The sequence below is a fragment of the Scardinius erythrophthalmus genome (assembly GCF_964197995.2).
Source record: "Scardinius erythrophthalmus genome assembly, chromosome: 18".
Lineage (NCBI taxonomy): Eukaryota > Metazoa > Chordata > Actinopteri > Cypriniformes > Leuciscidae > Scardinius > Scardinius erythrophthalmus.
The window spans coordinates 32,299,772-32,327,642 of NC_138238.1; the positions used below are offsets into that span (position 1 = coordinate 32,299,772).

Genomic DNA, 27,871 nt, shown 5'->3' on the forward strand with positions numbered 1-27,871 from the left:
TTTCAGCACCATAGAGAAACATTGGAAGATCCGAAGCTCTCATCGGTTTTATGGTGTTTTTGCGACAAAAATGGTAAAACAATATGCCTGGGGTACTTGCAACACTGATTCCAGGTATCCTGAGAGGATGGGCATGGGTTGTATTGAATCACTGTGCTGGGTCCGCGTTCACCAGAACTTTTTAAAGGAGAACTCCGGTCAATTTTAACATTGAGCTCATTTTTTTGTAAATTTGGAGTGCTGTCAATACAGAGAACAACGACAAAAATCGGTGTTGCCTACACCGTGTTATCCTCTTTTTAAAATTTGCACCCTGTTGACTTCAATGGGGCAAGTTTTAAACCTGCTTTTAGCCTCTTAACATCCTTGATGTGTCATTACAAGTGCCCAGCCATTGTGAGTGATTCCTTCTGGGTGAACACGGGTGAGTCTGACTGCAGTAGATGTGAAAGATATTAATAAAAGTGATGTTATTTCAGCCAGCGCTCATACCTGTATTTACATCCTGTCTTCGGTCGAAGTCCATAGTAATCGATTGTCGAGTTCACACGCATAGGTTTAGTTACCTATGATCACGCGCGTGAACTCGACAATCGATTACTATGGACAACCGAAAACAGGAAGAAAATACAGGTATGTGCGCTGGCTGAATAAACATCATTTTTATTCATATCTTTCACATCTACTGCAGTCAGATTCACCCGTGTTAACTCTGAAGGAATCACTCACAATGGCTGGGCACTTGTAATGACACATCAAGGATGTTAAGAGGCTAAAAGCAGGTTTAAAACTTGCCCCATTGAAGTCAACAGGGTGCAAATTTTAAAAAGAGGATAACACGGTGTAGGCAACACCGATTTTTGTCGTTGTTCTCTGTATTGACAGCACTCCAAATTTACAAAAAAATGAGCTCAATGTTAAAATTGATCGGAGTTCTCCTTTAAAAAATGTGATAAGATTTGCGCGAATGGACCAATTATCTGCGCAATACGACTGAAACCCGGTTTATTTATAATATCAATGATGTGAGCGCAGTAACCTGGTTCCCTAAGGATTCAACCCCAATCCCAATCCCAATAAGGATGAAAACGTTAATTTTATGGTTGTCATACTCTCATTAAGTTATAATTAAAGTTAGTGAGTCAATGCTAAATCTAAATAGCTAACTGTTCTCACGTCATGTACAGTAGATCAAAAACAACCGATGGTTTAAAAACAGCCATCTGCGGTCGTGACATGAGGCTTCTCCAGCTTGCGTTGTGATCTGTAAACCCTCGCTTCCAAATTAATCTTGTTACCTACCATATTTATTTAAAAATCTTTTATATATCCTTCCATGGCATATTTAAGTCCCACTTGAATGCTCCTCGAAGAGAGATGGTCCTTCCGTGTCCAAAATTGATCAAAAACATCTTGGGACAAGGTTTTCACACTGACAGCTGTCATTGTAAGACAGTTAGAAACTCCATTTGTTTGTCCGAGATAGCAACAGTAACTAATGGGGGCGGTGGGCTTACCGATAAATCAATTATGATTACTGGACAAATAATCGATAAATAAAAACTGATTTCAATTCAACACTCGAGAAAAAGCTCAAAGCCTTGTAGAAGCAAGCTAAAGTGGCATGATTGGTTCAGCAAATGTGTTTTTCCGCCTCACGTTTGCTTTTGTTAACACTCTCGGTTAGGTTTAGAGTAGGAATTAGTGTACAGGGTATGTTAATTTCAAATATGATAAAGCACAATACATTTTTTTGCACCACTCTCTGGACATTTCATTTTCAAACTACCATGATATGTATAACAAACCAATGTTGCCGCAGTCACGTTTTAACTGTTTTTGAGAAAACTGAACTCACTGGACATTTCACTTAGAAAGTGCCGTGAAACATGCTACAAGTAACAGGGGTAAAATGCACAATTACATGCTGTGCAAGTCAAAAGTTAAATGCTCTTGTATAAATGAAGTTAGATGGATAATAATTTGTTATTTAAACCCACTTTAATGCCATATTCTTTTTTTAGGGAGACAGAGAAACGTTTGAAAATTACTATAGGAAGCAAAGAAAAAAACAAGCAAGACTAGTACTCCAGCCTCAATCTAACATGGTTAGTATTCTTTGCTCTTTAAACAATCCCGTCAATTTTATTTGTTTTTATATGTTTTAATTGTATGTTTTTCTTGTCCAGCATGAAACAGTGGAGGGCTACAGAAAGTACTTTAATCAGATTGTTGGGTAAGTAAAATCTGGATTTATTTGTTAAGTTATTTATGTGCAGGGCAGTGTGTTCATTTTCTTATGTACAAAGTTGATTTACACCATGTAATTCCCACTCCCATCATGCTTTGCAGGTTCTTTGTGGTGGAAGATCACATTTTACATGCCACACAAGGTCTGGTGACCAGAGCCTTCACAGATGAGCTGTGGAACATGGCCCTGTCCAAAATCATCGCAGTGCTCCGCACACACTCTGTGAGTCCCGCACACACACTGGTCTCGACTATTGTCACGATACCAAAATTTCAGTAGTCGGTACCAATACCAGTAAGTTATTGGTATAAATTTCGGTACCATAGCAAAAAATATCGCAACTAAATAAATACAAAATTACAAAATGAAATTATGAAATTATTAATACTAATAATTATAAGTAAATCATACATTATTGTAGCCTTCAAATATTGTTCAACTAAGACATCAAATGAAAAATTAATCAAATGAAAAATAAAGAGAAACACATTACAGGTAACAGAACACATGGCTGGTCTACTGCATTTACACTGCAAGTCTTAAAGGGATAGTTCACCCAAAAATGAAAATTCAGTCACATGTGAGACTTTCGTTCAACTTTAGAACACAAATGAAGATCTTTTTGATGAAATCTGACAGCTTTCTGTCCCTCTATTGACAGTCTGTGCAACTACCACTTTGACGCTTCAAAAAGTTCATAAAGACATTTGAGAACTGAGTAGTTTAGTCCAAATTTTCTGAAGAGATTGAATTTAGGCTTTTATTCACATATAAACATTGATCAGCGAACATAAACAGAAGCTCACCCGAAACGGTTTGACGCACGACAACAAACCTCATTAGTTCTTGCAGAAGCTCAAACATTACGCGTAACACGAGAATGAACCTCATTGGTTCTCGCACATCAAGCGAACATGCTTGAGCTTCCGTTTACCACAACTGATGTGTGAGTTGATGAATGTTTATATGTGAATAAAAGCCTAAAATTCAACCTGTTCATCATATAAAGCGATTGATTCTCTTCAGAAATTGATTCCTCAATTCATATGGATTGGTTTTACGTTCTCTTTATTAATTGTTTTAGGTGTCAAAGTAGTTGTTGCGTGGACTGTCAACGGAGGGACAAAAATCTCTACGATTTCATTAAAATAACTTCATTTGTGTTCAGAAGATGAACGAAACTCTAATGGGTTTGGAACAATATGAGTGTGAGTAATTGATTAATTTTAATTTTTGGGTAACAATCCCTTTAAGTATCAACTTGGTACCGAAGTACTGGTACTTCTGACAACACTAGTCTCGAATGAGTCTGAGTATGCGGGGGATGCACTAAGGAGTCTCATGTAAGGATTTGACCCCCCCTTCCCTCTCTCAATCTCTCTCTTTCTGCCGTACTCTGGCCTGAGTCTCTTTTTTTGTGATTGAAAGTTAGCTAGCAGTGGGAGAGAGCAGGCTTGACCCCTTTGTTCGGGCCACAGGACTCAGGCTGTGAGCTCCAGCCGCAGGGTATTTGCATAATCCCTCACTGATTTACAACTGACTGGCCCTCCAAACACACTCTCAGCCCCAGCAGTTTAGAATATTCACAGTTAATCTGCTGTTATTGTTGCAATCTGTCCTCATTAGGCCCAACTGACCTCTCCATTAGATCAGATTGAATGGATGGCCACTGAAAGGGCTCACCAGGAAATGCTTCCAATTATCATTCCAAATGCCTTGTTTTGAAAATAAACTTCACTGAAAGACACGACTAAAGCCCTCTTAGCTCCTGAGCTGCCTAAAAGAAAAAATAGATAGTTTTTGGAGACGCTTGTACAGTCATTTAAATCTATATCATTTAAGAATTGATTCCTGCCATGCAAAAATTAAAGCCCCAAAAACCTCTATAGAAATGTTTTAAAGTCATAATTAATGACTGGAAAGCTCTTAGAGTCATTGGTCAAAATGTGTGGGAACCTAGAGTGTGTAACTCACTGGTCAGGCTGCATTTATACAATCAAAAAGGCATTTTCTTTTTTTAAATTACAACAAAATTTGTAAGTTTAGAAAATATGGTTTCATGTTTAAAATATGTATGTCATGAGGAAATGCCTGAATATGGTTGTTTTCTTGAAGCAACATTGTGTGACAATGGAGAAGATATAACTCTCTATAAAACTATTTGCTTGACTTTGTCCATTTCTAAGGTCTTTGTTTAGTTCCTCTTTCAAGGACATATTTGCATGTGTGTGTTTTTGTGTTCATGTTCACATGCTTTGTCAATGAAGTACATCATGTCCTGAAGTGTGGAGTGACGCCGTGTGTTGCAGCTTGACCAGTGCTTATTTAACCGTGTGATTTACGCACTCACTCCCCACGTCTGAGAGGCAGGCCACTGCGCCCTATCTAAATGTTTAACAAGAGAATCACACTAGTGCAAGGGGCTGTAAATCAAACCTGCAGCTCCTGTACAACTACCCTCATTATCAAACCCCACCAACCTGGAAGAGGCTCGTCTGGCTCATGGTTAAAAGCTCTGGAGGTCTTTGCGAATGCTGAAGATGCCAGCCGTATAGTGTTTCTCATAGCGTTAGGACAAACTCACATCTGCAGTTTACTGTGAATCATTAACTACTTAAAAACACTCATCAGTAATTTATTGTATGGAAGCTTTTTTTCCACCACGGGATATAAACTTCTGAGAATAACTGTCAGAATTGCAACATAAGCTTGCAATTGCGAAAAAAAAACTCAGACTTCTGAGGAAGAAAGTGAGAATTGCAAAATGCAAACTTAGAATTCCAAGACAAAAAATCTAAATTGTGAGATGTAAACTTAGAAGTCTGAAGGAAAAAAGTCAGAATTGAGAGATGTAAACTCAAAATTCCAAGACAAAAAGTGAAAATTGCGAGACATAATTCTTAGGGGAATGTAAACTAAGACTTCTGAGGAAAAAAAGTGAGAATTGCAAGATGTAAACTTAGAATTCCAAGACAAGCCGTCAAAATTTCAAGACATAAACTGAGAATTTTGTGGGGGAAAAAAGTCAGTTGCAAGATGTAAACTCAGAATTCTGAGGAAAAAAAGTCAGGATTGTAAGATGTAAACTCAAAATTCCAAGACAAAAAGTCAAAATTGTGAGACGTAAACTCAGAATTCCACGACAAAATTGCGAGACAAACTCAGAAATCTGAGGGAAAAATGTCAGAATTGCAAGATGTAAACATAGAATTCCAAAACAAAAAGTCAGAGATGCAAACTCAGATTTCTGAGTAAAATGTCACAATTGCTACAAGTAACTTGCAGTTGTAACATATAAACTTGCAGTTGTGAGAAAAAAAGTCTGAATTGTGAGATATAAACTCATATTAATTTTTTATTGTGTGGTGGAATCAAACTTCCATGGACTGAGAACTGCGCCAGATTGCCAAAAACTGGGGCAGCAACACGTTTCTATAGTTATAGCTTGAATAGTTTTTTTTTAATGATAATGAAATGTGTTTCATGAGTGTGAACACATGGAAAAATCCAAAAGCAGGTTCTCAAGGATTTTTCCAGATCATCTGTGCTGCTGTTTTGGGGAATGGTGCTGCCCGGTGCCGTGTGGTTTCATACAGCAGTGGGTGGGCAGGTCTGTGTGCTCAGACATTCACTAACCCTGTCAGTCATCACTCCCCTGCCTGGGTCAAGTACTGCTCGCTCCTATTTAACCTCATGGACAGGCCTCCATCAGTGAGGGGGGGGAGGGTCGGACGGCCTCATTTAGATGCTAATGTAACCTAAAAACTCATTAAGACACAAGTGTATTTGATCAATAAGTGACTGGCTGTGAGTTACCCATTTAGAGTGAAATGCTGAACCTAAACTAATCTGGTCCACAGAAATGTGGTTCAGTGAGTATTGGTTCCTCTGTGAATCAATGGATAACACAAGTTTTATTGTGCATTTGCAGCGAATCAAATGAAAGAAATGGCTTAAATTTAATTTTAAAAAATGAAAAAGAAAGAAAGAAATTTAAGCTTTAATCTAAGACCATTAAGACATGTTGCCATTTTTAATGTCATTTTTATGATAAATTTATAATTCAGTATATATTTGAAATCGATTAATCGCGATTCTAACATAAAGTTTTGTTTATATAATATGCACGCTTGTATTCTGCTTGTGTGTATGTGTATGTATGTATGTATATATATATATATATACATACATACATACATACATACATATACATATACATGTACATATGTACATATACATATATTATTTATATATATATATATATATATATATATATACACACATTATATATAATTAATTATCAATTCATTAATTAATTGTCAATTAATTAAATAATTTATTATATATATTATAAGAATATGAGCTGCACATTTCTTTGAGAGATTCAGCCAGAGATGCTTTATGTTCTAAACATATTTGTGAAGAATGTTAATGTGAAGTTGTACCATTTTGTTGTCATTCCTATCATTATTACTTTTTTAACCCAACAGTCCTACTGCAGTGATCCCGACCTGGTCCTAGAACTGAAGAACCTGATAGTTATATTTGCAGACACTTTACAGGTACATGTATTGGTTAAAGCATATCCATGTTGCTTTCCAATTACATTTCATTTTATTTATATTTATATTAATCTTAAATGTATCTATAAATTCTGGTAATTTTTTTTCTAGATTTGGGTTGCTTACTCACTATTATTATTTTTGCTTTTGTAGGGTTATGGCTTCCCTGTGAACAGACTTTTTGACCTTTTGTTTGAGGTCCGAGATCAGTACAATGAAACATTGCTCAAGAAATGGGCCTTGGTGTTCAGGTGAGCTGAACTGAACTACAACTGCACTGTTTTTGATGTTAGTGAATCAATGTGGTTATATTTGTGTTATGCAATGACATCTGTGTTTCCTGTGCTGAAACAGGGATATTTTTGAGCAGGACAACTACAGCCCCATTCCAGTGGAGAATGAAGAAGAGTATAAGGCTGTGGTCAGTCGCTTCCCCTTCCATGATGCAGAGATAGAAAAGGTATGTCAAACACTCAAAAAAGCCATTTCAATTAATTGAAGTAATTAGTGCCTTGTATAGTGTCAGAATAGTCTCAGAATGAATATATTTACCAAAAAATGTTGATTCATAAAAGCACAAATGTATTTTCTTCTTCATTAAACAGCAACAATTTCCAAAGAAGCTGCCCATGTCTCAGTCAGTGCCTCAAATCTACTCTCAAGTAAAGGAGTTTATTTACGCCAGCTTGAAGTTCTCAGAGTCACTCCATCGCAGGTGAGCAGACTCCACAATCTTCATCAGCAGACATTCAACACTTTTCAGTCTCATTCCATCCCAGCATGCTTGAAATGAAGATACTGATGAAAATTCTGCTTTGGATGCAGAGTTGCTCTTGTTAGCCAAACATCCCAATAGAAAACACTTAGCAGCAGAGTTTCAGTCATTCAGTCCTTCACTCATCTCTTGTCAGTATGGGCTTGCAGAGCTGTTATCATGACATGACTGTCTTCATGGGAAGCCCTTATTTACGGGTCTGGACTGTCTTTAAAACCACCACCCTCCCTTCCACCTCCAGTCATCACTTCTGACAATATTTGTTCTCTTTAAGCTCTGTGGCATTCGGCTGGCTGTTGTGAGGGGTCTGTGTTGTGCTTGTCACTGGCACCTCAAATTCTTTCCCAGAGGGTTAGAAGTGCACATAGCCGGTGGGTTTTACCTCCCACCATCCCTTCCATGCGAGTAGCCCTGTTGCTCAGCAGCAGAGATTAAAGGAATAGTTCACTTAAAAATGAAAATACTGTCATCATTTACTCACTCTCAAATTGTTCCAAACCTGTATTAATTTCTTTCTTCTGCTGAACACAAAAGAAGATATTTTGAGGAATGTCGGTAACCAAACAGTTGATGGACCCCATTGACTTCTGTAGTATTTTTTTCCTATTATTTGTCCATCAACTGTCTGGTGAGTGGTGACCAACATTCTTCAAAATATCTCCCATTGTGTTCAGCAGAAGAAAGAAATTCATACAGGTTTGAACCAACTTGAGGGTGAGTAAATTATGACACAATTTTCATTTTGAAGTGAACTATTCCTTTAAGGCCCACTCGCGGCGCAGTTCTTTTCTTTCTTTGCTTAGGGGGTAAAAGAAAGTTTGAAATACGTTTGCAGTGGTATACAGTTAGCGAACATCCCGACTCAACACAATATGCACAATATGTGCTGCGCACTTTCCTCTCAATATCAAAATAAACACACAACAAAATGACAGTGGTGAGAAAACAGTAGTTCAGAAAGCATCTGATCATATAGACATGGATATGTCTTTACAAGCTCTGCAATTTCGCAATCCAGTCAAGTCACTTTTATTATAGCAAAGTTTATAGCAAAGTTTCCATCCAAAGTTGCGAATTTAACTTTGTTAACAAAAACAAAGCACCTTTTCCATCCAGTGAGCTGAAGAGAACAAAATCGTCACTTTCTGATAAACTGCCACTAAATATCACTAAGACAAACAAAGTTGGTGCAGTAGGAGAAGCCACTGTATATAATAATTTAGTATATAATAAATTGCTTGTGTCTCATAGCACTCAGACGAGAAGCAAAGTTATCTTGTTTTTGAAGGCGGATGCTGCTGTTTGGTAACAGTTGAGTTCTTGAAGGGAGTTATTAGTGCTGGGCGGTATACCGGTTCATACCGAATACCGTTTTTAATTTTTGTTATGATATTAATTTTTAATATACCACAATACCGGTGTATGCCGTTTTAACAACGATCGGAACGCGGCGCGACATTATTCGAGAGGGTCTGTTGCATAGCTACTACTTTTTTTACTGTCTATGGTTACTAGCGTGACGGTGAAGATGGATAGGTTAAACTATAATTGATAGCTGTCAAATTATATTGTTTCCTATACATTGGTTCACAATATCAACAGCCTTTTGGAAAATGTATTTGTGGTTGGCATTAACATCGTTGAGTAAACATGAGCACTGCACGTTTCAAAGTCAAAACGCGGTGCTGGTGTTTTTATATTAATGTATTTTTGAAGGGAGCTGACTGTCTATAGAAAAGTTTCGATGTAATTATCTTTCCTGATAAAGCCGCGCTTATGAGCGCTGCTCTGCGTTGTGTAGAGCCGTTACCGGGGAAACCTCTATTTCTGCCGCGCCTACAGCGCCTCCTGCTGGTACCTCTTTGGAAACAGCATCATTTTGTGCAAACCTGTATTAATACTAGTGTGGATTTTTCTACCTTATTCACTTATGACAGTAAAATAGGGCATTCTAAGTCAATCTAATGCAGTATTTCCTCTCTTAATTAGTAGAAAATGTGGTTAATACCCAGTCATGCTCGAAAATATAAAATACCGTCATATACCGTGAAACCGGTATCATTTTGAAAAATACCGTGGTATGGATTTTTGGTCATATTGCTCAGCACTAGGAGTTATACTGAACCACTTTGACGACAGACTTTGCTCAGGCATTTCAGAACAACCAAAAGAGCATTTCAGATGCTGTGCAACGAGATCGCTCCGTTGGTTAGTCCAGCTAAGCCGTCACATCGTAAAGTCGCATGACTCGTAGTTTATGAGCATGTTTTCTTATCGGATAAAAAGTTTATCCGACTTAATTGAATGCATACGTTTTTTTATGTGGATTTTTTTAATTTTTGTGCATTTTGCCATTTCCACCCAGCAGTTTTTTTATGCAATATCCCAAAATGCGCATACAAATAGGTGGATGGAAACATAGCTAGTGTCTCTTTCAATGAGAATTACAACTTCATTTTATAAAACAGCTCTCCGGTGTGTTCATGTTTTTACTCTCATCTGACCTCGACGGACTGAACAGAAGAAATTAACCCGAGAAGGTTTTCGCATCAAGAAAGGCGGAGACTCAGAGCCACACCTACCTATTACATAATCGCCACAGACCAATGGTAGTTAGAAGGTGTTTACTTGCTGGAGTAACTTCTGGAATGTGTGCTTTGGCAAGCTGTTCTGTTTTGAACTCCAGAAACAAACTTAGTTTGGCCTGATTTTGTTCATAATTACGTCACACCAGTTTGTTCTTCAATTTCATGCAAAGTACTAAATATTGGGGTCTTTAGTGGTTGACCAGTGCTTCGCCATGGCCAATATTTTGACCAATATTTGCACTAGGCATTTCCACAGACTATGATCCAACGGATGAATCTTCTTTTGCTTTGAGCAGTGAGAAGAGTGTGAGGAGACCCACACGAGGCTGTCAGAACACTTATGGATTGATCTAACACAGTCATTTTCCCTCCGCTAATCAATGCAAACGACTGCCGATTTCACACTCCTCTCTAATGGTTTCTTTGTTATTTAAGCAGGCGATAATGAGCGACCTCTGCACCTCTTCATGGAGCGTTTGCCACCTGATCACTCCTCCTAATCAACACCTCACACTGAGAGACAGTCCCCAACTGTAAAATCAACACCAACCAGCAGTGTCCTGTAAACACTCACACCTTACAAGCGTTCTGGGCAGCAGTAGGGCTAGTTGTGGACCCGGTCAACACTGATGGGTGCAGACGGCAAGCATACTCTGCTTGGTTAAAGAGATTTCTTCTGTAGAACAAAAAAAGAACAAACATTTTTTGTCCATGCAATGAAAGTGAAAGGGGTCCAATGTTCAAAAAAAAAATATATATATTTTGCTTTCCATAGAAGAAAGTCATTTTGGGGAGTAACTAACTCAAAGTAGCCATGCAAATAATTTTTCTTTTACATTTCTCAGTTGTTTTTAAAACAATATAGCTTTTAGTTAGCAAGATCATTTTTCTGGCAAGTAGCAGTGCAGCACAACAAAACACTACATTGCTACAACTCAATTTTTTTATTTTACTCTCTCTTGCTGAAGTACCATTGCGAAGCCATATTCCTTGTCTACTTACCAAATAAATAAAAAAATGAAATATAAACGATTTCATTAGGTCGGAAGAAAGAGTGTAAGTGTTGTGGTTGATTTAAAAACTAGCACAAGTTATGTAGGAAATCAGTGGCCTGGTAAAACATTCAATTTATTGTCATTATACAAAATTATTCGACAACAGAATGCAGCAACTGAACAATCTGAATAATTTATTCTAGAGAGCTGTAATAAATGAAATAATAGTCATTCTACAATTTATGGTACATTTTCATGTCCATTGATGATCATTTGATAATATTTTTAACAATTGTCTTCATAAAAATCTAATTTATCAATTAAGGGAAAGCATATTATCTCACACAAATATTAATATCAGTTTGCTTGAAATTGCCTTGATGTACGCTAAATTACAGTTTTTGCAGTGTCTCAAGTTTAAAATAGTGAATAAAAAAAGTTAGTCTACATTATCTATATTACATTTATTTCTAAAATCTATTTTTTTATTAAGTTTAAATTTAATTTTCTTTACATTAAGAAAATATTTTGCTCATTTTTTTTCAAAATTTTTATTGTTGTTTATATGTTTATGTAGTGTTTTTAATATGCTTTAAGACAAACCATGTGCAAATTCATAAGTCAAGGGGGTGGAAAGGCGTAGCGCCAAACGTTAGGCCCAAACTGATGAGTAATATCTTCTTGCGGTGCGTAGATCCAAAAGGAACTCATCAGAAAAAAGATCCGCACACGAATATAGGCCAATATTCCCCAGAAGGGGAAGAAAAAGTGGACACTCGACCCATGAGAAGGAAAAGGATGTACAAGACCAAAGTCTAGTGTTTAGGTACTGATGAGGAGCAATTGCTGAACAAAGGTCTTATGTTTCTCCTACACATACCGATCCCTTTCAACTTAAAATTGAGATGTTTCAATTTTATAGATCTATCAAACTTAAGCATTTTTTTCATAAGGACGGTTCTCAAAGACAATACACGTCAGCCAATACTAAACAACCTTTACGACCACGCAGTGTATTTTGTCTTGTGGTAACAACTTTATTCCTACGCCCCATGACGTTTTGCGCGAATTATGGGTGTAACTTCCATTAAGCAGCAAACAATCCGTGAAAAGGCTCGCTCTATGAGCGCAACAGTACTTTTTTTTTAATCTTGGTAAAATTATGACATTATTCTACTCCCCCTTAAACCATCGAACATTAAAAGGACATTTAAAAGTGTAAAAGCATTAACAAGTTAATTTCAACAGACCATAAATAACCCCAAAAGCGTGATTCTTTCCAATGAAATAACGGACAGGTTAAATATCTCTTTAGTAATAAATACTGTATTATGTAACAAATGTTGCTTACTTAATCAAAAATGTTCATTAACTTCAGCATTGCGTGATACTATTTCAAAGTGATTTTTGTCATTTTGACAGATAATTGTATTTACCTGTGAAAACAAAACTGGAAAGAGACACGAGGATTTGAGGAGAATAACGAGAGATTCTTTGTACATTCCAGTGAATTATTAATGGGGGATTTATCGTATATTAAATCGGGAGAACAGACCACAAATGTGCAGTATGTTGTCCTTTTTCATACTATTACAATGGAATGCAAAGGGAAAAAAGAAAATAATCATGATGAAAAGAATACAGCGACTTGCCAAAGATATTCTTGTTATAACATGTCACGTTAAAATACCAAGTGTTAGGTTATTCTGAATAATAAAAGACTCGTGATGTCTGAAAATAAAACATGGAGAATTGACGGCTCATTCAGTCAAACTGACGGATCAGCTTTATTTGTAGAACGGATCAGCTTTATGAATGGAAGTTCCCCAAAACGAAAGTGCCACCCATAATTCAAAACACTGTAGGCTCGTCAGGAATAAGGTGGATAGAAAGCTTGCCAAAACTATGGACTAACAGTGCAATGATTGAACATATTTCTTGGATAACTTGTGTTTCAGCTCAACCGAGATTGACGACATGCTCCGTAAATCCACCAATCTGTTGCTGACGAGGACGTTGAGCAGCTGCTTACAAAACCTCATCAAAAAGCCGCACATAGGATTAACGGAGGTAGTGTTGATGCAATGACTTAGTTTCTCTATGCAAAGCCCAGTGTGAAAATAACTTACGCCTTCCTTTCTGTTGTGTTTTGCAGCTAGTTCAAATTATCATCAACACCACGCACTTAGAGCACGCGTGTAAATACCTGGAGGATTTTATCACAAACATCACCAATGTTTCCCCAGAAACGGTTCACACCACAAGACTCTACGGGCTTTCCACCTTCAAGGTAAAGTCATTCACAGACATGTTCTTTAATTACACATTTCACTCACTCGTATTACCGCCATGGGCACACTCTGATCAGAGATCAGCCGTCTGGAGCAGTGCGCTCAAAGTAAAGCTGTCATCGACAGCATGGGACAGGAGCCGCCTTGGGCTTCATGAACTTAATAAAGAGCTTGTTTTGATGCCAGTGTGTTAAATGTATTTAAACGGAGGTGTTATCAGGTGACCTCTTTTTGAGTCATTGAGCACGCAGCAGCATGTTGGCATTGCTTAAGTTAATGTTTTGCATAAGTATTCACCCCCCCTGTTGTACATTTTGGAATTTTAATTTTTTTTTTTACCATTAAAGAGCCACAAAATGTTTACCATTTGATATGCGTGCAAAATATGTTGGTAACACTTTATTTTGATGGTCCTTTTTGAACATTCTGTTGACTATAAGTAACTTTGTCACTACATGTTAAAGGAGCTGTATGTAAGAAATGTATTTCAATTAATCATAAAATGGCCCTGATATGTCACTAGACATTAAGAAATCATGTTCATTTCAAATACTTACATCACTGACAACAGTAGTCCGGCCAGGATATTGTCATTTTAAAAGTGAAGTTGCAGCCCTCAACTGATGTTGATGTTGTCATGTTGTGTTTTGGCCTGATGCCCCACCCTCCACCTATCTACCAATCACGAAGTCAGTTGTGTTTCGGCATCCGGGTTGCCAGCTCTGCTCTAGTTACCACAGCTGCAGCTACAAACGTGTTAGCCTACTAGACTGTCTGCTTAATATCTGCAAAATCTTTATTGTGATGCTCCCCAACAGACATTCCACTGACTATAAGTAACTTTGCATCTATATTTAAACTTATTCTAACCCTAACCCTACCAGTCTACTAATACTCTACTAGCACTGTAATGAGAGTTAGTAGACATGTAGGTGCAACCTTACTTATAGTCAACAGAATGTGTTAAAGGGGTGGTGGATTATGATTTCACTTTTCTAACTTTAGTTAGTGTGTAATGTTGCTGTTTAAGGATAAACAACATCTGCAAAGTTACAATGCTCAACGTTCAAAGCAAAGGGAGATATTTTCTTTTAAAGAAATTGCTTTTTAAGGACTACAACAAACGGCTGGTAGGGACTACACAAGCTTCTTCCCAGGTTAGTGACGTCACAAACCCTAAAATTTACATAAACCCCACCCCCGGAACACGATTTACAGATGATCAAGACAGAATATGCTAATCAGTGACTAGAATATAACTACACATAAGCTACATAAATTCATCAACTAACCATTCAGAAACGTTGTCTACATGTTGTCACTTCTTAAGTCTCTCCATCTTTGTCTGACTCTGGTTTGAACATAAAAGGCTAAAAGTTTTTGAGATTTTCAGTGCATGTCTGTGTGAGGTAATCAAAGCTGCTAAGAAGTAGCTGTTGTAGCTCCGCCCTCTGTGCTGGGAGCAGCAGCTCATTTGCATTTAAAGGGACAGATACATAAATGGTGCATTTTTGCTCACCCTCAAAAAGTGACAATTTTAACATGCTATATAAAAATATCCGGGGGGGGGTTTTTAGCTAAAATTTCACATACACACTGGGGACATCAAAGACTTACTTTACATCTTGTGAAAAGGGCATTATTACCACCCCTTTAAACAAAAAAGCAAACATGTATTGGTTGCAAAATGAATCTTTCAATACTGTTTAAAATGAATTCAATTGGTTGTGCCAGTGTTTGTACACATCTGGATGAAGTTAAATGCATGGTTTCTTATTTTTAGGATGCCAGACACGCAGCTGAAGGAGAGATATACACTAAACTCAATCAGAAGATCGATGAGTTCATTCAGCTTGCTGATTACGAATGGGGCATGTCGGAGTCGGACGGCAGGGCCAGCGGATACCTCATGGACCTCATCAACTTCCTGCGCAGCACCTTCCAGGTCTTCACGCACCTTCCGGTGAGTTCCACGTCATCCTATTCACACGCAGTCTCATCATTGTTCTGTGATCATTCTCCACCTGTGGGTTCATGCAATGTGTGTTATTGCATGTGTGGCATCAAACAATGTTGCATTTTTAGCTTTTTAGATGGTCATAACTGGGCAGATGTTCTAGTAGCCCTCCAGAATAACACATTTTCTAGTTTCCACTGTTTGACATTAGGTGGAAATCTTAACATAAGCGCACAGGAATGTCGTGTTTGGTGTTATAGGTGTCATTACACAAATATAATATTCAAAAAGACATCCATTCCCAAAACCAGTCTAATCTCTGTATATTTCTTCACATAATCAGCACAGATAACTCCCAGCTCATCCATTAAAACAGAACGATACAGCTTGCTTGCGTTTCTCTTCAGCTGCACTGTCCTCTTAAACAAATTGCTTTAACCTCCAGTTTAAGTTGGTTATGCTTTGGTTTCTCAACAATGTAACATTTCCTGTAAGTGAATGTATCCTTTGATTTATTTTCTGCCAGGCATGCTTGGTATTTCTGATTTTCCTTTGTCTGTCCATTTATTATCGCTATACTTTCTTTCCCTGTCCGTGTTTTATTTTCTTGGGGTTTCCGCTCAGAATAACAACAATGATCATGCTGCAATGTCGGTAAGTAGACCTCTTCGAACTGTAGAGGAGGAACAGAAAAATTACAATTATTCAAAAGCAAAAAAAAAAAAAAAGACATTAAAACTGCATGTTCATGTCAGCTCTGTGGACTTGCTGCCAACCTTGTTTTGCTTCCCTTTTCACGTGTAATGCAGAATGTAAACCAGATCATTTGGCATGCTACCCCTGATCTGCTGCCCATGATTGTCTGAAGCTGATACCAGTATCTGCAGAACACACATGCTATTCTTACTTGAGATTCACTAGTACCAGTATTTAAGGAGACAGTTCACCCAAAAATTCTGTCACCATTTTCTTAGCCTCATGCTGTTCCAAACCTGACTTACTTTCTTTCTTCGGAACGCAAAGGAAAATATTTTGAATAACATTTTTCCCATAAAATTAATGTTAATGGGGTCCCGAACAACACTGGACCTCATTGACTTTCATTGTATGGACAAAAGCACATTTTTCTAAATATCTTCTATTGTGTTTCGCACTGTATTTTACTTTTGTCTGATCTGTCCCTTTAAGATGATAGTCTCAACAATGAGTGTGTCTCAAATCAGAATGCTGCTTTATTAATGCTGCATAATGAAACATTATAACCTACTACACTATCAAGACAGCTGTATGTCATTACCTTTAACAAGTATACTTAGATGTTACATAATCTGTATGTTAGCGTAGCTAACTTAATTCACTCTAATTCACTAATATAAGCAATCTTAGTATAAATGTAGGCCGTTAACGATTGCATTTGTGGTTGAAAGAGATGTGAGCACAGCATAAAGGGCTTTTAAAACAAGATAGCTGTTCAGCTCATGCTTACATAAAACCATTCGCATTTTTCTAACACAATGGGATGCGACAAATTACAAGATGTTTTGTTGATCACTTGGTTTTTATATCTTGTGTTGTGATTGGTCCCAACCACAGTTATATCTCATTGGTCCAAAGGTCCACTTCACAACAGTGTTATTCTAGTATTATTGAGGTACTTTTATTGTTTTTTTATATATATTTTGATATCATGGTGTGGTTTTTAGTTATCTATATTAACCCTGCTTCACAAAACTAAATATTAAACATAAAGTATGGTATGGCATTATGTCATTCTGGTTAGGACACAATGTTTTTTTGTTTGTCAAAAATGATCTTTTCAAGGGTGAAATGTTATGTTTTATAGGGCCGGCTTTTATAGCCTTGATTTTCATTGTTTATAAATCTCTGGAAATAAAGAGGAATGTACATGGATTTTTGAGGCTCGGAGCATTCTGAAGTTTTTTAGCTTTTTGTTTTTTAATTATGCATATGTTTGTTAATGGGATTGGTCGTTCAATGTGGTGCTACATTTTTGTATGTTGCTTACACACTAAATAATACATATTTAGTCTTGTTTATAGCGATCTGTGATGTGTCTAATGGATATTAACATGTGATAACATGATATTGACAGGCTTGTTTTTTGTGGAGAGCTTTGTTTGCATTTTTTGCTTTGGGTAGAATAACCAAATGGAATTGTTTATTCATTTCTTTGCTAGTTGTCAGCATGTACTGGTGGAGCAGCTGTTGCATGAGTTTTACGTGTGTTTGAGTGTTTGACGTCTGTTATTGCCGAGTTTGACTGGTCTTTCACCTCTTTCCTCTTTTCAACCCTGCTGATTATGAGCCGCGTCGGCCTGCATGAGCGACTGCTTCAGAAATGAGACTTGTTGTTACTGTGTGTTTTTGTGTGCGTTTCTGAATTGAAAATTGAGATTTTCAAGAGTTGGAAGGCCTGTGTCATCTCCATGTTGTGCCATTACGTCCACTGATTTTAGGTTGTTTAAGGATATTGTGGTATATAGTTGGAAATGAATCAACATACACTTATCGCTATGCTTACTTTCATACATTCACCCAAAAATAGTTCACCTTTTCTGTCAGTATTTACTCACCAAAATGTTGTTCCAAACCCAGATGATTGTCTGTCCTTAGTGGAACACAAAAGGTGAAAGTTTTCACAATATCCAGGCCGATCTTTTAAAAATTCAGTGAAAGAGAATGTGACTAGAGCCGCCAAGTTTTATGTGACACAAAATGACACAAAAAAACATGATCATAAAAAAAAAAAACATAAAGATAAAGGTTAAGGGCTTAAATCTGTTCATCATACAAAGCTATATTTTGACATAAGTCTTGAAACAGAGTATGAATCATTTGGACAGCTTTTATGTTCTTTTTTGTCTTTTTAGTTGTTGACAGACCCATTCCCCATTCACTTTCATTATATGGAAATGAGCAGTCTATATATACATACATATACATAAAATAATCATTTATTAATGTTTTTTTTGTAAGAAGTCCTGATCAGCAAGGTTGCATTTATTTCTCATTAATTAATTTATTTATTAATACAGTTAAAACAGCAATATTGTAAAATATTTTTAACAATTCAAAATAACTGTTTTCTATCTGGATTTATTTTAAAATGTAATTTATTCCTGTGATGGCAAAGCTGAATTTTTATTCATGTGATGGCAAAGACTAAACTAAAAAAACTATTCTGAAGCTGATCCTTCAAAAAATCATTCTCTAGAAACATTTCTTCTTATTATCAAAGTTGAAAAACAGCTGTGCTGCTTAGATATATTCAAACAGAAAACAGACAACATTATTGTTTTTAGTTTCTTTTTGATAAAAATCCAGCCGTGGTCAGCATAAGAGACTATTTTCAAAAACATAAAAAATCTTACCGACCACAAACTTCTGAACAGTAGTCTAAGAAAAAGAAGAATGCTTAAGAAAAAGGGTGAAACAGCTATTCAGAGACAGTTTCAAGTTCATACTATGAATTCATTAAGACATTGATCCCAACACTGTTGCCGTGTGTAGAAGAGGACACCTGTAGTAACGGTTTGTTGGTGTGTTTGTGTGCGGCTCCTCAGGGTAAGGTGGCGCAGACGGCGTGTATGTCTGCCTGTAAACACCTGGCCACATCGCTGATGCAGATGCTGCTGGATACTGAGCTCAAACAGATCAGCATGGGAGCCATTCAGCAGTTCAACCTGGACGTCATACAGTGCGAACGTGAGTAGTTAATAATTGCATATTTACATTGCCAGCGCCACGTCATTTCAACAGTTAGGCCAATAATGAAGTTTTGTCACTCCCAGCCCTTGTACACTATAAAAGAACCATAAAATATCTCCATATTAAATGTTCAGTCGTCTGAAGCCGTTTTGAATATATCTTCCCCTCTGCTGTAATTCATTAATTAATTATACAGCCCCCCTACAAAATGTGTCTATTCTGAAATTGAAAGTTTGTGCTTCACCAGAAACCATTTTCAAAGCAGAGTTATGAGTTATTAATGGCTTATACATTTACAGGCAGGCATGTCGGTTTCTTGCTCTGTGAAGCGCAGCATGGCGGTAGATGCACTCATGCAGCAGCTATTATTGATATTATCAGCTGTTCTCAGAAGTAGTTATCTTAGTTATAAACTTTCAAGAGACATTCCTGATTACCCACACTCCACCTGCTCTTAGAAATCCACACCTGTTCTGATACGAACTGATTAGGAACCATTTAGTGCAACATTAGTCACTTAGTCAACATTCATTCTTTTGCTGCATTTTCATGCAATACCCACCCATATTAGGAATAGTTGTCACAAAAAGAAAAAGAATTTACATCTTAATGCTGTTTCAAAGCCATATGACAAAACTGTAGTCTGTGGAACACAAAATGAGATGTTTTCTGAAAGAAATTAATACTTTAATTCAGCAAGGACGCATTAAATGTTTTTTTGTTTTTTTCAAAGTGACATTAAGATGTTACATTTCAACACTGATAATAAGAAATTTCTTGTTTTTCAAGAAGTTTCTTGAGCTGCAAATCATATTAGAATGATTTCTGAAGGATAATGTGACACTGAAGACTGGAGTAATGATGCTGAAAATTCAGCTTTGCATCACAGGAATAAATTACATTGTAAAATATACTGTAAAAATATATAATACCTTGCACACCCAAACCTGTAGCGGGTGCGTCGATTAAATGTACAACGTAAACCAAAAAATGTATAAAATCTCGCACACCACTTAAACTTGCTGAATCACTAAAGGCCCTTTCACACTGGATGCGTAACGAAAAAGCGAATAGTTCGTGTGCGAATAGTTCGCGTCAAAACCCATCACATGAGCCGTGTAAACACGGTCTCTATCTCTATCTTTGACGATTAGCTTTCTATCCCAAATGTAGTTTAGCCTGCTAGCCTACACAGCACAGGACTATACAACAACTAAAACTATCACACAACATACTCACAGTCGTGATAACCGAGTTGGTTGGCGATGCTACGCCACACAATCATTGTCCTTGTAGTATATGATTGGCTGAAGTCTTTTCTGTCGCCGCAAAAGGAAAAAAAATCGACATCGAAACGAAAAAAAAAAAGTCGTTTTTTCGCCGCAGCACATTCGCGTTCGGTGTGAAAGCACTCATTACACAAACAGCTGATCAAAAAATAAAACCATCGCGCGAATTATTCGTGCGTAAAAATCGCATCCAGTGTGAAAGGGCCTTAACACACGACGTTTCGCTACTGTTGATGGAAACCAGTTGATGATTTTGCAAGTTTGAGTGGTGTGCGAGATTTTTTTTTTCATTTATTGTAAAATGTAATAAAATAGAAAACGTTTATTTTAAATTTAGAAAATATTTCTCAATATTTCCGTTTTTTGATCCAGTAAATGCAGCCTTGGTGAGAATAAGACCATAGGCTATTTTGTAATGTAAATTCAGATGTATATTACAAATGTTAAATTTTTTGAGTACACTCGACCACTAGTGGGGTTGACCTTAAAATGACACTGTCCCGAGTCCAAAGTCTCTATGGTATTCTCAATTTTTTTGTGAAATGCAGAACCTGATCTTGTTGAGGTTTCATCTCTTAAATATCTCCCTGGGGAAGCACATAAGCCTTTAGTTCTAAACGGCACAATAGAGATGTCAGAGCAAAGTGTTCATCAATAATGTTAATATGTAGACAGCTCTTTGGTTCTAGCATCGCATCTTCTGCTCTTCGACCATTTAAGGTTTCAGTCACGCTACATCACTGTCAGCTGAAGTGAAAAGGCGGTGTGTGCGTGCTCGTACCTGTGGCCTCGGGTCACAGATGTCTCAGGGTGAAGTAGAGTTTGTGAGGGTTCAACTGCACAGGTACGCCAGGGATCGCCTGACCCTTCTCTAAGGTCTGAATGGTGTTCATCCCATTAGCGGCAGTTCATCTTACACTAGTCAAAGCACAAGAGTTGAGATGCACCTACAGAAATAATTTTCCCATGTTGTGAGTGTACAGTCTGATTTGTTAGATTTTATTTATTTATTTTACTATATAGTGACTCAGTGGATAGTTGATAGGAAAGTAGAGGAACAGAGAGGTGACTTGAGTTTTGAGATTACCTAAATCAGACTCAAATCTAGGTCCTCTTGAGCATGATTTCGCACAGTTTTGTATACTTGGATAGACAGGTGAAGACTGCAGCTCAACTATGCAAAAACTTACTGAAGCTCAAGTGCATATGAACATGCAATGATTGACTTGATTAATCTCAGTGCTCATAGTGGGTCTGTTTATATGTTACCATAAAAACTTCTGAGGAAATTATCTATGCTAGCTGTGTACCTGTGTCGATCACTGTCTGAACTGTTCATCTCATAATTTGATTGTTGATCCAGCATTCAGTGGTCAAAGATTCTTGCAGAAGTTCTCGTCTAATCTGAATAATTGAGGGATCTTCAACATAGTTGTGCTAGTTTTTTTCGGTTGTCTTTTTTCTCATATAATTTTAATTGCATAAAACAACTAGAGAGTAAAGCCTTTAAACAAACTTTGATGTTGGTTCAAAAAGATAGTCAGTCAGTTAGTTTTGATCAATTGGTAAACCATATTTGTATATGTAATGTTAGTTAGTTAGTTAGTTAGTTAGTTAGTTAGTTAGTTAGTTAGTTAGTTAGTTAGTTAGTTAGTTAGTTAGTTAGTTAGTTAGTTTTTTATCTTTGATCATCTGTTTTTGATCATCCATAGTTTTCCAAAAACAGATGATCAAAGATAACAAACAAACCAACTAACTAATATTGAAGAATTATGGTTTTCCAAAACCAGTTGATCAAATCTAACTGACTGACTAACTATCTTTTTGAACCAACATCAAAGTTTCCATCCATTCATCCATCCATCCATCCATCCATGGTTTTCCAAAAATTGATCATCATTCAAAACCTTAAGTCTGTTCAGTTACAAATAGATACAGCAGCACAAATCTAAAAACAAGCTCAGTCTGAAGGTTTTACCTGAGTTTGGTGGATATTTGGATGCTTTACGATGTTAGAAAATGTAATCTCAGAAGTAATAACAACTAGAAGACGTTTAAATATTAGATCAGTATGTTGGCTTTCTTTAGCCATATGGTTAACATTTTAGAGAAATAATAATGCTTTGTAAACATTGTTCAAGAGTTTGATTTGATGTATTTACATGATGCGCTCCAACTGTTTAAATAACCCATATTAATATGAACTATTTTCGTATTCCATTTGCAGTGTTTGCCAGTTCAGAGCCCGTGCCAGGATTCCAGGGCGACACGCTGCAGTTGGCCTTCATTGACCTCCGACAGGTACAGACCTCTCTGCAGACATGACTATTCTTGATCAACAGTCCAACAGTGGAGCTGAGGGGAAGGGCGGAGAATGTACAGCATTAACAGGCACTAATGGATTATCCCAACCTGAACACTCTTACCTTCAGGAGGGGAAATCACTTAGTCGCAGTGGGGTTCATTATGCTTTTTCAACGTTTGCTCCTGTTTTTGTGTGCTGCTTGGAGTTTGAACTTTTAATCTGGGCCTGAGGTGCTTAAGGTGTAAACTGAGGTCATGTCAAGGTTTCTTCTACAAAGGTATGTCATAGAAGGAAGTATTATTAGGGTGTGGCTTTACTAATTGGAAAATCCCCTCTGATTTCGAATACCTCTTTTGACGTTATACGGCTTCTGAAAGCTAAAGGCCAGTGTCTTCAAATCACACGCACAGTAGTCAAGAACATCCTGACCTACTCCATGTAGGACTGGGCGATATGGGCCAAAAATCTTTTCTCTTTGTATATTTTGGCTGTATGGTGATATACAATATATCTTGGTATTTTCCATGATTTTCTATTTGGATTTTATCTTCTGTTAGGGGTGTAATGATATACTCATGTCACGATTCGATACATATCACGTCACTGAACTCACGATACAATGTTATTGCGAGACTCCAAGACATGTTAACAAAAAATGTACTGTTGATTAAAATGTTAAATTTGGTATTACATTGGGTGTGGAAATGAATAGGCTTGGACTTGGTGCTGGTAACCCAATGCACAGGACAATAGTGACACCAGAATAAAAGAATTCATGATTCTGAAGCTGAAAATACAGAATTATTTCAGACGAATATGCTTGCACTGTCACTGACTGGATATTTTTTAAATAATGTGGTCACTTTTTACTGGTAACGTAAGACATTTGGCATTATCAGGACCCACAAATATTCACCCATTGCAATATTATACATTATATATTGTAGTTTAAAGGTATGGTTCGGAGTAATTTCAACCTAGGGTGCTTTGCACCATGACCTCGAGCCAAACACCCCTCCAAGAAACCTTTTTTCCCTTGGTCGAACATTATTAAAGTTAGAGCTTATTTAGAGATATCAGCCGAATGGCTGTGCAGGCACTAATGGATCCTATGATGTATCTCGTAAATTACCCCACTAATAATGCCCAGAATGGTACCAAACTTTTACGGTAGAACAAATAGGTTCTGTGGGGTAATTTACGATACATCATAGGATCCATTAGCGCCTGCACTAAGCCATCCGGCTGATTTCCCTAAATAAGCTCTAACTTTAATAATGTTCAGTAATGTTCAATGTTCAATAATGGGGGTGTTTGGCTCGAGATCATGGTGCAAAGGACCCTAGGTTGATTTTACTCCGAACCATACCTTTAATGTAGTACTGACTCTGAAATTCTGTAAACTTGAATTTTTTTCTCACACAGTATTTTTCATTTTGAGTGAACTACACCCAACACAGATTGTCACTATCCACGATACATATTGTTGCATTTTTGTATTGTGATATATTGTGACACGACATATTGTTACACCCTTATCTTCTGTATTTATTTAACAAAAATGTATTTCACATCCTGCCCACCATTGTCCTACAAACAATGTGTAAATTGAAGGCTATGAAAACAATCATAGTGAATATGATGTTTCATATAACGGTCCGAAAAACAGACCTCCTTTCAGAATGCCCTTCAGTTTCAAACCTCACTGTGAATCACATATACCACCTGTTCATGGGAAATGAAGAAACACGCAGCTCTGGTTTTATCTGCATCCCACGCTCTGGTCGGAGTGGCGTCTTTCAGCGTGTCACGACTGCGGCCACTCGCCAAGACCTCTCGATTACCATTAGCATGACGCCGCTTTGATCCTCGCCTGGTTTCTTGGAGGATTTGCTGACAGCTTCTCTCAAGTGCACTCAGTGAGCTCGGGCTCCAATTCGGACGGAGCGGAGCTCAAACGGGGTCAGAGATAAGGAGAGCAGAGCGCTGGCGATTTACCTATTCACCCCAACCCCCAGCGTAGATAACCTTCCCATCACACAATATGACGCAGATCTGCCCTAGAGCTCTTATCGCTGGCTGGCATGGCGTAGCTAAAGTTTTTTTTCCTTTGAGCATGTGCCGACACCGAATAGAGAGGTCACAGTGTCCCTGCCAATCACGCAGCGGCTAATGGAGACTCGTGTTTACTCTGTCATGTTTCCTTAAGTCCTTGTTGTCTGTAAGGTGATACTGTGCAGGGCTGCAGATGCTTATGCTAATACTGGTAAAAAATTCACTTGTTCACATCACTTAACAGAGACTGAAATGTCTTAAGGCACATTTTTGAACATGCCTAGTGTTCTTCACTTTCACCGGCGTCACGAATAAGTAACTAAAAGTAGCGACGCTGCTCTTTTTTTAGTAGTGTAACAATAGAGCAGTTGTTCTCTTAGTCCAGCTTTTCCAGTAACTAGGTACTTTTTGCAACAATTGGCAATCAAAACACAACATTGAATCATTACAAAATCACTGTAATAATAAATGCCCCCTTAATTATCTTCAACTAAAACTTTTCTCACACTCACTGTGAACTGTGTCAGATCATGTTGGGCTTGTGAATCTGTAGCGGTGAGATCTTTTGAAGAAATAGACTTTACTGGGATTATAATGGTGCTAAATAAGGACACAGAAGCAATGTTTAGAATATCCGTTTTTAAATCCTAAAGCTTTAAATTCGATTTTGCATCCCAGATTTTGAGCGTGTTCCTGGACTTTGGGATTCCACTGTTTATCGGATACTCTCAAAAGGCTGAAAAACATCAAGATCTAATTCATAACAGTCCAAGCTTGGTTTGATATCCAGGGAATGCATGAAATCATATCACGTATACCTTGATTGACGTATAAGTCTCCTTGGACAAAAGCGTCTACAAAAAAGTTTAAGTTCAATTGATTTAGCTATATCACCCAGCCCAAGGTCTGCATATATTGACGCTTACTAGCAGATAGTCTTGTTGCCCGTGATGCTCCACAGGGTCTTAGTGTGTTTAGCAGCAATATTGTCACAGCCCAGCAGGAGCAGCAAACAGCACTAAATAACGGTCCGAAAAACAGACCTCCTCAATACGGACCACATAGTAGGTGTGAAGTGCTATTAGCCCCCTGAACCCTCCTCTCCCAGCCCTCCATAATGAACGAGCCATCCAGGAATTGTCCCCCATTGATTGATATTGATTTGCATACATAGAGGTGAGTGATCTGGCCCTTCTCCAGCAAATTAAGTTCAATGTGTCCAGAGCCTTGCTTTGAATCCGAGTTGCAAAGTGGCAGGGAGCCCACTGACCAGAGCACCGTGGAGCCAGGATTAGCTCCTCTGTGGGTTATCTAGAGGTCACGGAGGGATTTCTCTTCCTTTTGCATTTAAAGTGCTCCCAGCTCCCCAATAAGTTCCCTAGTACTAACCCCCACCATTAGTGTATGACCTCACACATTTCTCTTTGGACAACTTCTGGCTCTTTTTTTAAGCACTGTATTAAAAGATGACTTAACTAAAAACAATTTAGGAAACTTCACAACTGAAAACGTAAAACTTTTTAGCAAGTAAAAGTCCTAGTATAATTGAAAAAAAAAAAGGTTGTCGTACATCAAAAATAAAAGTAAATGTAACAATAACTATATTGTTAGTAATATTTCAAGATGAACACTTATTGGACTGAAGCAACTTATCAACTTGATTCTTCATACAGATTTTTTTTAGAAAAAACAATAAAATGTAAGTATTAAGCATGATAAATTAGGCCATATAAATTAGGAACGTTTATTTGTTAATATCTCAATCATCACTATATTGCATTGCTTTATATTTTTTGCCCTCCCCGATTAAAACTTGATCATAAATCTAGACATTTGAATATCATCCTAATTAGACATTATTGGGAGAGTGACATCTTATATTTTATGTAAATAGTTGCTTTACTGTTAGAAAGTTTTCATTGATTTATATTACAAGCTATCAGAATAGCTATCTTTTTTTTTGCCGTTTAAATATCAGCAACTGCACCAAATTGCATATTTTTGCTCAGTTTGGGCCTCTGAATAAAGTTGAGAGGTGATTTTTTTTCTTCCTTAAATATGAACTCAATATTCTCATCCTATTATACTATATGATCCTAAACCTGATGCATCAAATATGTAATACTTAACAAAACAAAAGTACATGCAAAATTGTTAGCAAAATGTTTAGAGTATTCTTATTCAGAAAACACAAAATAATAGACTCATTTCAAGCTACTTTTTTATAAAAAAAAATTAGTTGTTGTTTTTGCACGTTTTTTTATTTTTATAGTGCATTTCTAATATTGTTAGTTTCTTTTGATCTGGCTTGAATTCTCTATGCAATCTCTATAAAATAATTAATCATTTTATAAATTCATTGGGCATAATGTGTGACAGCCATGATTATTAATATGCTTAATGAAAACAAATGCAAATGACATTTATTCATCTTCAGTATTGTTTTACAACCTATTCTATTGGTTCACGCTAAGTTCTGTTCTTGACTCTGTTGTTGATTTTTTTTTTTTTTATCATTGCTAATATGGAACATCTGTTTCCTGTGTTGAAGCTTCTAGATCTGTTTATGGTGTGGGATTGGTCCACGTACCTGGCAGACTACGGACAACCCACCTCAAAGTACCTGCGGGTTAACCCCTCCACTGCACTTGCACTTTTGGAGAAGTACGTATTGTTTTCTACTCTTTCCTTCAGCTCAGAGAAGAAATGCTAAAATCAAACTCCACTGAGCTTCACAGAGAACTTAACCATTATGGTTATCATGCTGCCATAGGGTGTGTTCACTTCTCTTGGTTCTTTTGATCCAAACCAAAAAAGATTTTAGGAGCGGTATGCTGGGATGTGTAGGTTGTGCGGTGACTCATGGAAATCTGTTATTTGTGTTTTTAAAGGAAAAGCGCATCTCCTTAGCTTTATCCTGGATTTGGTTCACCCTTTGCCTATGAAAATGATACATTTAGTTCTGGTTTGAAAAATGGCTTTTATGGCATAGTTTGCTACGGGACTGCTGCTATAAATGTGCTCATCCTTTTTAGGTCGCATCTTGTGACATCACGTCCTGTCTTTGGTCCATG

General features: G+C 37.3%; 1 protein-coding gene across 8 annotated transcripts in view; it reads left to right on the forward strand.

Moving 5' to 3' along the window:
- The window catches only part of exoc6 (exocyst complex component 6), a 53,158-nt gene that overhangs the window by 21,642 nt on the left and 3,645 nt on the right, over positions 1 to 27,871 (forward strand). For 2 of the 8 annotated variants that reach the window (XM_081393077.1, XM_081393078.1), the window contains exons 9-22: positions 2,025 to 2,108; positions 2,190 to 2,236; positions 2,353 to 2,473; positions 6,742 to 6,813; positions 6,967 to 7,064; positions 7,168 to 7,273; positions 7,419 to 7,528; positions 13,130 to 13,241; positions 13,327 to 13,461; positions 15,246 to 15,425; positions 16,044 to 16,073; positions 19,004 to 19,145; positions 22,665 to 22,738; positions 27,349 to 27,461. In XM_081393077.1, the coding sequence (XP_081249203.1) occupies positions 2,025 to 2,108; positions 2,190 to 2,236; positions 2,353 to 2,473; positions 6,742 to 6,813; positions 6,967 to 7,064; positions 7,168 to 7,273; positions 7,419 to 7,528; positions 13,130 to 13,241; positions 13,327 to 13,461; positions 15,246 to 15,425; positions 16,044 to 16,073; positions 19,004 to 19,145; positions 22,665 to 22,738; positions 27,349 to 27,461 (1,424 nt within the window). Of the gene's footprint in view, positions 1 to 2,024; positions 2,109 to 2,189; positions 2,237 to 2,352; positions 2,474 to 6,741; positions 6,814 to 6,966; positions 7,065 to 7,167; positions 7,274 to 7,418; positions 7,529 to 13,129; positions 13,242 to 13,326; positions 13,462 to 15,245; positions 15,426 to 16,043; positions 16,074 to 19,003; positions 19,146 to 22,664; positions 22,739 to 27,348; positions 27,466 to 27,871 lie in introns of all 8 variants that reach the window. The other 6 variants (XM_081393081.1, XM_081393082.1, XM_081393079.1 and 3 more) reach the window with 3 other exon arrangements.